This window comes from Mugil cephalus, chromosome 7 (assembly GCF_022458985.1).
Source record: "Mugil cephalus isolate CIBA_MC_2020 chromosome 7, CIBA_Mcephalus_1.1, whole genome shotgun sequence".
NCBI lineage: Eukaryota > Metazoa > Chordata > Actinopteri > Mugiliformes > Mugilidae > Mugil > Mugil cephalus.
This window is the reverse complement of record NC_061776.1, coordinates 3,120,795-3,132,757: the sequence shown is the minus strand read 5'-3', so window position 1 is coordinate 3,132,757 and position 11,963 is coordinate 3,120,795. Positions and strand designations below refer to the sequence as shown.

Below are 11,963 nucleotides of genomic sequence, written 5' to 3'. Positions count from 1 at the left end.
CCGCTTCCCCCTCCCCCTCCCCCGCTCATATAGTCCCTCGTCGCGGTGGTGTTGGTGGGCGGGAGAAGCGGACCGTAGTCGCCGCTTGACTCGACCAGACGAACATCAATCAATCAAAGTGTGACACTACGTCAATCGATCACTACCGACTAATCGATGTATTTGATGCGTAGCTCGGTGTGAACTCGGTGTTTCCGCCCGGTCGGGCCCGTTTCGGGCTCTTTAAACGTTGTTTTAACGGGAGAAACGGACGGTTGCGGCGGCGGGACGGGAGAAGACAGGAGGAGGGGGCGTGGCCTCCGTAGCCATTGTTCCAGAGGAGAACACCTCTATGGAGGGCTCAGCCAATCAGCGCGCACCCCGACCTCCTCCGAGCCCCGCCCACTCCACTCTAATCTATTTAAAGGCTCGGCCGTGAGCAGCGTTGGCCACTGGCACAACATAACACTGATTGATCCGCCAACAGAAAGCTGAGAGGGATTTATTACTTTATTCAGCTTTCTTTCATTTGAGCCGTCCTTTATTTTATTCCACTAAAACAATGGCAGACACACAAGTTGACTCCGGCTCGGATATCTCTGCCAAGGTAAGACGCGTCCTCACCTCCAGCCTCCCTGAGCCCCTCAGCACCTCCAGCCGCTCAGCCTCTAACCTACATATGCACTTATTTATTTATTTTTTAATTTTTCCTCCTCGTCGTTTCGCGCTCATTCGGACCCGGAGCCCGTGCGGGAGGTAGCGGGGCGGTAAAAAGCCGGTTTTTCGGTGTGAGCCGCGGAGAGGATGCGTGGAGCGGAGGTGCGCGGCATCACGGAGCTCTGCTGCGTCTCCTCCGCGGCTCATTGTCCGGAGAGGAACCGTCTGCGCGCCTTCTTTGTTTATAGGAAGCGGCTCGGTTCCTCCCGGAGAAACGAGCATCCCGGACCCGGGGCCACCCTCCGCGCTCTCCCTCCGGTGTGCGCGGTGGGTTCGGGTCTCCGGGTCTGGACCGGGCTGAATTTACGCGCACATTTACGCACAATTTATTTTGCGTCTCGGGGAGAATGAACTCGAGGAGGTTGTAGAGACGAATAAAACCCGCGCTCAGATAAAAAAGAGAGAAAAGGAGCAGGAGAAAGGAGCCTCGGTGCCCGGTTGGAGCGGTACCGGGGCTGGATGTGCGCGGCCGGAGTGAGAAGTTGTTCCGTTTGAATGGACGGAGAGGCAGGCGGTGCGTGGGCTGATCCACTCCGATGGTAACTTTCGCTTCTCCATCTTTTTTTTTTTTGGTCTTATCTTTTGTTTCTCCGTTATTTGCTCGGGGCTTCGTGTTCGTGCTGGTTTTATTCTGTAAAGGGCACCCGCGGGCCTGCTCCGTCCGACCCGGTTTGTTTACCGACTCCGGAAGGTCGGCTGCCGCTGCCGCCGCGTGAACGGCGCCTCCAGCCTCCGTTTACCGGAGAGAGCCCCGCCGCCTCTTCCGCCTTCACCTCCAGGTTGATTTTACGGATCTAGGGCGCGCTTTTTTTTTTTTTTTTTTCTTTTTTTTTTGAGTCGGTGGGGGGAAACTTTTCTCCTCCGTGGAGGTGTGATGTGACCGGGGGGGCGGGGGTGGACTTTGGATCAGATCGGGTAAAACTTTAATAGCCCCACGGGGGGAGCGTGGTCTGGTGAATGAGATGGGCTGTGATGGAACATATGGAGGAGATGGGTAGATGGAGGGAAGGGGGGGAAAAGTTGGGGCCTGGTATTAGCGGTGATAATCCGGGGGTGTCCGCTCAGACTCTATTTATAGTCGCGGAGCATTTTTACGCACAAGCGCCTTTTTACGCACAAGCGTAACGCGGAGCCTCGTCCGTGTCCTGCTCCACCGCTCCGTGGGTTTGAACCGATCACATTATGTAAAGCAATGAATCAATAGCAGGTTATGTGTCGGGGGGGAGAGGGGGGAGGGAGGGAGGGGGGTCTAAAAAGCTCCGGTGTTTGTGTCGCTTCGTCTCCGCCGCCATGTGTCGTCTTCTATTGTCCTCCTCCGTTACACCGAGCGGCCAGCAGCGTGCGCCGCGTTCACCGCCTCCTCCTCCTCCTCCTCCATCACCAACCCCTCCTCCCTCCCTTCCTCCATCCTCCTCCCTCCCTCCTGCGCCCTCCTTGTGTTATTCTAAAGCGGAGCGGTGCATCCTGGGTATTGCAGTGCCTCTCCCGGGCGTGTCTTGTGACATATGGCAGCAGCGGCAGCCGCAGAAGACTACAATACCCAGAGTGCCCCTGGGGCTACATCAAAGTATCAGATTACAACACATTAGAGTGGATGGAGGGGGGAGGAAAGAGGGAGGAGGGAGGGAGGAGGGGGAGGATCTGCAGAGAGGAGCTTGTTGTGACTAAGTAGGGCAGCAGGTAAAACTTTCATCTGTTCCAGGACCTGAAGGAGAAGAAGCTGGTGGAGGAGAAGGAGAACGGAAAAGATGCCGCCACCAACGGAAAGGTAAAGCCGGAGCACCTGGAGCACGTGCACCAATCAGATCAGTCCTTTAAATAACCAAACTGTGTCCTCCTCCAGGAGAACGAGGAGAACGGAGAACCGGAGGTAGACGACGAGGAGGACGAGGAGGTGGACGAAGAGGACGAGGAGGACGACGGAGAAGGTAACGGTTTGGTTTCTGGTTTCACACACACACACACACACACACACACACACGCGGCCTCGGTTTGACTCCTCCTCTTCTTCAGGTGATGAGGAGGACGAGGAGGAGGACGACGACGAGATCGAGGGAGGCACAAAACGGGCAGCTGAGGACGACGAGGACGACGACGAGGTGAGAGGACGGAGACGACCTGGAGTCTGAGCGGCGTCTTAACGAGCAGCAGCACTAACGACCTCCTCCTCCTCCTTCTTCTTCTTCTTCTTTCAGGACGACGTCGAAACCAAGAAGCAGAAAACCGACGACGATGATTGATGCGTTTCCCCCCCCGCCCCGAGCCATCCTGCTGAACCACTTCCTGAATCTCCACCTCTGACGGGTGGAGGAGCTGGAGGACTGATTTCAAAGGAGAAAAAATAATAATAATTAAACAAAAAAATAAATAAAAAAAATAAAAATCCAACATGGTCATTAGCAAGTAGAGTTCAACAACCCACCACCACCACCACCACCACCTCCACCTCCACGCCGCCCGCCCCCTCCCCTCCCTCCTCCTTCTCTAAAAGCTGCAAAACAAATTTTCTAGAGGACCCCACCAGCCACCACGTCCACGCAGAATCCGGCTCCAACGACGACCACCAACTACACAAATGGAGAATTTGTTTGTATTTTTATTTACATTTTATATTTTTGTACATATTGTTAGGAGGGGGAGGAGGAGGAGGAGGAAGGGGGGCTTCTTTCTGTCCACAGATCTCTCTTCAGACCAAATCGGTGCTTCTTCTCCAACGACAGATTTTACTTGGTTGACCATGTTAATCTCAACAGATAAAGAAAAAAAAACAACCTCTTAAAGCCGTTGAACTCAGAGCATTCCAGTAAATTTAATGTATGTACTTTAGCTGTACCATAACTAGTTTGTTTGTATGGGAGGGTAAAGGCCAAAGAAAAGAGCCTCTTTTCTTTTTCCTTTTTTTGGTTCTGTTCTTTTTTTTTTGTCAGCGACTTTTTCTTTTATGACGGCCTGTTTTGATGTATGTGCGAAGTTTGTTGTTTGACAATAAACCGGACTTTTATTTTGTGAGTTGTACCTCGTTTCTGTGCAGCTTCTTATTTATTTCACGGTTGGTTCTGGACGGGGAGCAGGGAGGCGCCGCCGGCCAGGTGAGTTCAGACGGGGTCAGAGGTCACACAGGTGCGTCCATTTACCTGTCGGCAGAAGAAAAAGCAGCGTTTACGAGAGAAAAGCTGCAGGAATCGTGGGTGGATCATATAAACAGCTGCTCAGGTCTGAACCAGTTACATCAGCGAGAACGTTTCACTTCCTGGTTCATATCTGGTTTAGATTTAGCCTCTTAAACACAGCTAAAGATAATTAACTGAATTAATGAAATACTTGATTCTGTCTTAAACACCAGGAAAATAAACGCTAAATGTTTCCTGGGGACCATAAACCGTGACGGACCTGTGCGTCCTCTTCAAATAAACCCGGCGAACTTTGAGGTGAAGCTGTAGTTTGACCTGGAGGCTCCTGGGTCAGAGCAGATAAATATGGAGGGAACGGCTCAAAGTGCAGACTAAGCTAGTAGAGCTCCCCCTGGTGGCTGGCTGCAATACATGTCATAAGCCCCGCCCTCTCCGTGTTAGTGGGCGGGGCTTCATGTAGTTAATGTTTCAGTGTTAATATCTTTTAAAGGTTTAGTTTTAGTTCGTTATCTGACGCTGTAGAAACAGGATGTGACACAATGACGACCACCAGTTGCCACGGCAACCGCTGTGTTAAAGCGCGTTAAAGAGTAAAAATATAATAATATAATAATATAAGTTCAGTGTCTGTCTCTGAAATCTGCTCCAGTTCCTTCAATATTTCACATGAAAATAAAGATAAATAAAGATTTGATTCATCGTCTCAGGTAGAAACGGACGAAGTTTCTTGTATGTTTCATTTTTTGCTTGTTTAACCAGGTGAGTTGATTATTTAATATTCATTTTATACGTGTTATTGTGTTATTGTGTTACATCATTTTTATTTGAGTATTTTCTGGACTGTGATGTACTTTAAAAGTATTTGTATTTTTAAAATTAATATTAACAATATTTTTCTATTTTCTAAATAATATTTATGACAAGAAAAGATTTTTTGAAGTGGAAGTTTTGTTGTTTTCATTCTGCTGATTGTCTAATGTTATTGTGTCATTTTCATATTAGATTTTGTGTTTTTTTATTTTGAATTTTTTACGTACTATGATATATTTTTTTAATTAATAAAATATAACAATATTTTTCTATTTCATAAATAATAAGTTTATTAATTCTTATTGTTTTAATTAAATTTCAGAAATATCTGCATTTTTCCTCTTATACACAATCCTGTGTTTTTCTGACAGTCATGTTTATTCAGAAGTGTTTGTGTTGTGTTGCATTGTGTTGCATTGTGTTGTGTTGCGTTGCTTTGTGTTGTGTTGTGTTGTGTTGTGTCGCATTGTGTTGTGTTGCGTTGCTTTGTGTTGTGTTGTGTTGCATTGTGTTGTGTTGTGTTGTGTTGTGTTGCATTGTGTTGTGTTGTGTTGCATTGTGTTGTGTTGTGTTGCGTTGTGTTGCATTGTGTTGTGTTGCATTGCATTGTGTTGTGTTGCATTGTGTTGTGTTGCGTTGCATTGTGTTGTGTTGTGTTGTGTTGTGTTGTGTTGTGTTGTGTTGTGTTGTGTTGCTGCTGACTGTCTAACGTTGTGTAGCTGTGAACCAGTTCCCTGACGTTAATGAGTCTTAAACCAGATCAGTCTCTGAGCTCAACACCTGAAATCCGTCTTAGCTCAGCAGGTGGTTTGACCCAGACGTCCCCCCCCCGCAGCCCCCACATGGTTCGGCCCAAACACAGGAGGAGACCAGAGGGACGGTCCACTTCAACGGGGGGGGGGGGGGTCCAGACAGAACCTGAGATCTGAAGGAAGGAAGGAAGGAAGGACAAGAGGAAAGGAAGGAAGAACAAGAGGAAAGGAAGGAAGGAAGGACAAGAGGAAAGGAAAGACAAGAGGGAAGGAAGGAAGGAAGGAAGGAAGGAAGGAAGGAAGGAAGGAAGGAAGGACAAGAGGGAAGGAAGGAAGGAAGGAAGGAAGGAAGGAAGGAAGGAAGGAAGGAAGGACAAGAGGAAAGGAAGGAAGGAAGGAAGGAAGGAAGGAAGGAAGGAAGGAAGGAAGGTGTTACAGGTCTGGGGGTAAAAGTTAAACATCGTTAATGTTTAATATTTAATTAATATTTAACATGAATCATTGATGATTCTTGTTGTTTCTCTGTGTTTTGTTTCAATAAAGAAACATTTTCACGTGTTTTCGGATTCTAAGGATTTAACTCGGACTAATTCTCTTATTGTCGTATTTGATGCGTTACGGGTGGTTTTCCTTCTTTTTCATCCTGTTAGTGAATCAGAGTGAATATAAAGGGTTTAAGGTCAGAAACTAATCAAACTCTTGGTTTTTATGATCACAACTGATTCAAAGATTAATGTAAAGAAATCATTTGTAACATGTGCTGTTGTTCGGATGTTGACACTTTTGTCCTTTAACAGTAAGAACACAACAATTTAAGTTACACGGTGTAAGAATGGAATATTAATATTAAAATGACTTAAAATAAAAAATACACATCTTCAACCAATATGAAAACAAAAAGCAGAACCACTGCTGCTAAGTTTAAAAAAGAAAGAAAAAGAATTAAAAAATGTAACAGGAGATTTTCGTCCCTATCAGGTCATTTTTTTTTCCACATAATTTAAATGTCTTTAAATCTTTAAATATTTTACGTTATTTTAATTATTTACAAAATCACACATTTTTCATTTTCTGAGATTTTAGTTTTTTCTTTCTATTTTTTTTTTAAAATTAAATTTGTATTTTAAATATTAAAATGTTTGTCTTCTGCTCTTTTACAGGTCTCTGTCTCCCCCTGGTGGCTCCAGGCTGAGTCACACCTTCAATCCTCTCATCTCACCCCACCAGAGTCTGTACACTGTAGACCACTGTAGACCACTGTAGACCACTGTAGACCAGTGTAGACCACTGTAGACCACTGTAGACCAGTGTAGACCACTGTAGACCACTGTAGACCACTGTAGACCACTGTAGACCACAGTGTAGACCAGTAAAGTCCAGTGTAGACCAGTACGTTTTTGTGTGTTTGTTTGTTTTTGTCATTTGTTGTTTTATTGATAACAGATTTATTTTGTCTGGATCCAGAATCACAGGATTCAAACTGAAAATGATCTGACACCAGGAGAGAAACCTGGAGTTAAACCAGGACCTTCATCACAAATACTGGGGCAGCAGAGACAAGATATTAATATTAGAACCAATAGAACCAATGGAACCAATAGAACCAGGACAACCTCCATCTTCTCTAATGCTGAACATGAATGAATGAATGAATGTTTCCTGTTACCAGGTCTAAACTGATCCATGACTGAATCATCATTCAGAGCTGTTCTTCACATCACACCGCACCGCACCACATCACATCACATCACATCACATCACATCACATCACATCACATCACATCACATCACATCACATCACATCACATCACATCCGTGTAAACTCTGGATTAAATGTTATTTTTGTCCCATCAGATCTCTGGTCTCTGAATCGTTTTCATCTATTAAAAAGTAAATTAAACTGAACGTGATCCTAAAACATTTACTTTGATCCACGGGTTCATGAATATTTGACCCACAACACCACAGATGTGACTTTATTTATTTAGAGACTTTAATTTAATTGTATAGTTCATTTTATATGGTGACAAACTCTTTAGTTGTGTCATAATATTTGTTGTTGAGGACGTCATGAAATACAACCAAGGAAATTTATTTATTTTATTTTTTAACTTGGAAACATTAAATAAATCAGAGATCTTTTATTGTTGTTGTCACTATTGTATATTTTTATAATTCTATTTTTCTATTTTTTTAATCTTTATTCTGTTTTACTGTTTGTTTCATTTTAATTGTTTTTTTATTGTTTGATATTTGTGACTCAAACACTTCATTTATTCTTCTCTCTTACATAATTAAAGTTATTTTTCTCTATTTATCTTATTTTATTTATTTCATTTTATTTTAACTGTTAACTGTTTTTATTAAAAACAATAAACAGAGTTCGGGACTCTGCTGCCCTCTGGTGGTCAACACACAAACAGCAGCTCGTCATTATCATCAGCCGCGGTTTATTTCACATTTTATTAATTTATTACCTTAAATAAACTCATTTACTCCTAATAATTTATAGAATAATAAATAAAGTATGAATAATAAATCTGATCTGTCCTCCACTAAAATAAAACTAAAATGAAAACGTTATTTTAACTCAAATCATCAAACTAATGATGTTTTTATTTCAGATGAAACGTTCATGAAATTAATATTTAAATCCACATATTATTTTTCTTTATTTCTTTTATTTTATTTTATTTTTTCAGTTATTCTCCATTTAGTTTGGATCATTTTTCATTTTGTCCTTTTTTCCTCTAAAGATTAAAATGTTAAATATTAAATTAAACGTGAGAAAAATTAACTCATTTAAAACGTTTGGTTCAGATTCAGATATTTATGTTTTTCACCTTCAGCGGAAAAACTGATGCAGAGACACAGAGACATGGAGACACGGAGACATGAAGACACAGAGACATGGAGACACAGAGACATGGAGACACGGAGACATGGAGACACAGAGACATGGAGACACGGAGACACGAAGACATGAAGACACAGAGACATGGAGACACAGAGACATGGAGACACGGAGACATGAAGACACAGAGACATGGAGACACAGAGACACGAAGACATGAAGACACAGAGACATGGAGACACGGAGACACAGAGACATGGAGACACAGAGACATGAAGACACAGAGACACGGAGACACGGAGACACGAAGACATGGAGACACAGAGACATGGAGACATGGAGACAGAGACATGAAGACACAGAGACATGAAGACACGGAGACAGAGACACAGAGACATAGAGACACAAAGACATGAAGACACGGAGACACGGAGACATGGAGACACAGAGACATAGAGACAGAGACACGGAGACATGGAAACATGGAGACATGGAGACATAGACAGAGACAGAGACAGAGACACGGAGACATGGAGACATGGAGACATGGAGACAAGGAGACATGGAGACAAGGAGACACGGAGACAGAGACAGAGACACAGAGACACGGAGACATGGAGACATAGAGACACGGAGACACAGAGACACAGAGACATAGAGACATGGAGACACGGAGACATGGAGACACAGAGACACGAAGACACAGAGACACGGAGACACAGAGACACAGAGACACGGAGACACAGAGACATAGAGACATAGAGACATGGAGACACAGAGACATAGAGACATAGAGACATGGAGACACAGAGACATAGAGACATGGAGACACAGAGACATGGAGACACGGAGACACGAAGACACGGAGACACGGAGACATAGAGACAGAGACACGGAGACACGGAAACATAGAGACAGAGACACGGAGACACGGAGACATAGAAACATAGAGACATGGAGACATGGAGACACGGAGACAAGGAGACACGGAGACAGAGACGGAGACATGGAGACATGGAGACAGAGACACAGAGACATAGAGACACAGAGACATAGAGACATGGAGACATGGAGACACAGAGACGTAGAGACACAGAGACACGGAGACACGGAGACACGGAGACAGAGACATGGAGACATGGAGACATGAAGACACGGAGACACGGAGACATGGAGACATAGAGACATGAAGACACGGAGACAAGGAGACATGGAGACAGAGAGACATGGAGACATGGAGACACAGAGACACGGAGACATGAAGACATGGAGACATGAAGACACGGAGACACAGAGACACAGAGACTTGGAGACACAGAGACGGAGACACGGAGACATAGAGACATGGAGACACAGAGACATAGAGACATAGAGACATGGAGACATGGAGACACAGAGACACGAAGACACGGAGACACAGAGACATGGAGACACAGAGACACGTCACATCTGATGCTACTGACTCTGAAAGAAACCAAACTAGTTTGATTTTGCTCCAGAAGTTCCATCCTGAGAACCTGTGAGAACCTGTGAGAACCTGTGAGAACCTGTGAGAACCTGTGAGAACCTGTGACTCTCTCTGGGGATTAGTTTCCATGAACCCGTCTAGTCCAGACCTGCCTCTTCCCTTTAAACATCCCAAACATTCCAGCAGCTGTTTCAGCTTCAGACACACGAGTGAAGATGCTTCAGGTTCTAATGACGTTATTAAGTCGATATTATTCAGAGGAACAACAGCTGTTTGTCAAATATAAACAGAACTGATTCAATTAAAGGACGAGGTCATTTCTTCTCTCAGTAAAATCAGTCGGTTTAAACCTGGAGGGAATTTAAGAAGCAGCAGCATCAGGAACAACTAACAGGAACCAGAACAACACAGACACAAACCGGGTTCTAAAGGTTCTGAGCTTCCAAACTGTCTGGAGGAACCGAGACAAGACCCAGCAAACAGGGACTAAATATGAGATTATATTATATATTAGACATTTATATGGGACGGCACAGTAACGTATCTGTAGCATGGTCATAAATAAAAACACATAAAAATAAAAACACAAATAAAATCATTAAAATAAAAATAAATAAAGTAAAAATAAAACTAGGTAGAAATAAAAAAAAAATAAGAAAAATAAAATCACCAAAACAACTAAAAACAAAAATAACAACACAAATAAAATGATTAAAATAAAATAAAGCTACAGATGAAGAAAATAAAAATGTAAATTAATAAAAATAGTGATACTAAATAAGTAAAAATAGGAATAAAAAACTACATAAAATAAAATAAAGAGTGTTGTTCCTTCCTAAAAATATCTAAAAATAAAAATAAATTAAAATGAAAACAAACAAAAAATAAAAATAAAACACATGAAAATAAAACTAAAAGAACGAAATACAAAATAAAAATAAAGGAACTAATTAAAAAAAAATAACTTAAACAAAACTAAAAAACTAAATAACAGTAAAAAAAATAAACGTAAACAAAAAATAAAAACAAAAGAATTAAATAAAATATAACTAATTAAAATAAAATAAAGAAATAAAAATAAAATAAAATGAATAAAGCTGCAGTTCCTCGTCTCGTCCTGCAGGTGTCGCCAACGCGTCTCCTGAGTTTGTTGTTGACTGTTTCTAAACGTGAGTTAAAGTAATGTTTCCATTCACTGATATGAGGCTCAGTGGGACTGTGCTTCATGCTGTTTACCATGCCCCCCCCCCCCCATCTGCTGCCTGCCCCCCCCCCTCCCCAACCCACCCCAAACCCCAAACCCCCAAACCCCCCCACCACCACCAACCCGGCCCACACAGACCGACTTCAAACGCTCCTTTGATTTGAGAGGCCTTTATGCATGGGGTGGTGGTGGGGGGGGGGGGGGCTAGGGGGGGGGGACTGGGGGCGTTTCCATATCATAAACCTTTTGTTTTCTCTTCCTGGTGTAAAATCTGAGCTGGATTCAAGTTAAAAACCAAACGAAGTAAAAGTCTGAAGCTTTAAAGACGTGAACCTGAGGCCTGGTTTTAATCTGAGGGCAAATATCTGCAGGATTCATGACTCCTCTGACTGACACAAAGGTCAGAGCGGGGGGGGGGGCCGCCATGAGTCCAGGGTTCTACTGAGTCCAGGGTTCTACTGAGGCCACGGTTCTACTGAGTCCAGGGTTCTACTGAGGCCGAAGCTGAAGCTGAAGCTGCAGATAGAGACAAAGACAGAGCAGCTTTTGTTCTTCCATGACAGAAAGGCCTCTGCACAACCTAAAATGGCGGCCGGGAGGAAGAAGAAGAAGAAGAAGAGGAGGGAGGGGAAACCTGGAGCGGAGCCGGGCTCAGAGCGGATCTGGATTCAGGTCTGGTTTCAGGTTTTACCCCCCCCCCCCCCAGCTCTCTGTGTCCCTGAGGTTAATGGTTCTAATATTAAAAGTAGAGACATGACCCTGCTCCATGAGTCCGTCTGTCTCTCTCTCTGTCTCTCTGTCTGTCTGTCTCTCTGTCTGTCTCTCTGTCTGTCTGTCTGTCTCTCTGTCTCTCTGTCTGTCTGTTGACTACGGAAGCCTTCAGAGGTCATTCACTCATTCACACACTTTATTTCCTCTGTTTTCCACAGATAACGACTTCATTTATTTAATTTCATAGAGTTCTGTCATGTGACTGATGGAGGCTCCAACACCAGCATTAAAGTAATAATAATAATAATAATAATAATAATATTAATAATAATAATAA

At 43.5% G+C, this 11,963-nt stretch overlaps 1 protein-coding gene across 1 annotated transcript; it reads left to right on the top strand.

Moving 5' to 3' along the window:
- The first annotated feature begins 293 nt into the window (after positions 1 to 293).
- ptmab (prothymosin alpha b) lies at positions 294 to 3,711 on the top strand. The gene is made up of 5 exons (XM_047590052.1): positions 294 to 586; positions 2,399 to 2,464; positions 2,540 to 2,624; positions 2,710 to 2,795; positions 2,892 to 3,711. The coding sequence occupies exons 1-5, from the start codon at positions 542 to 544 to the stop codon at positions 2,934 to 2,936; spliced, it is 327 nt and encodes a 108-aa protein (XP_047446008.1). The 5' UTR covers positions 294 to 541; the 3' UTR covers positions 2,937 to 3,711.
- Positions 3,712 to 11,963: the final 8,252 nt, after the last annotated feature.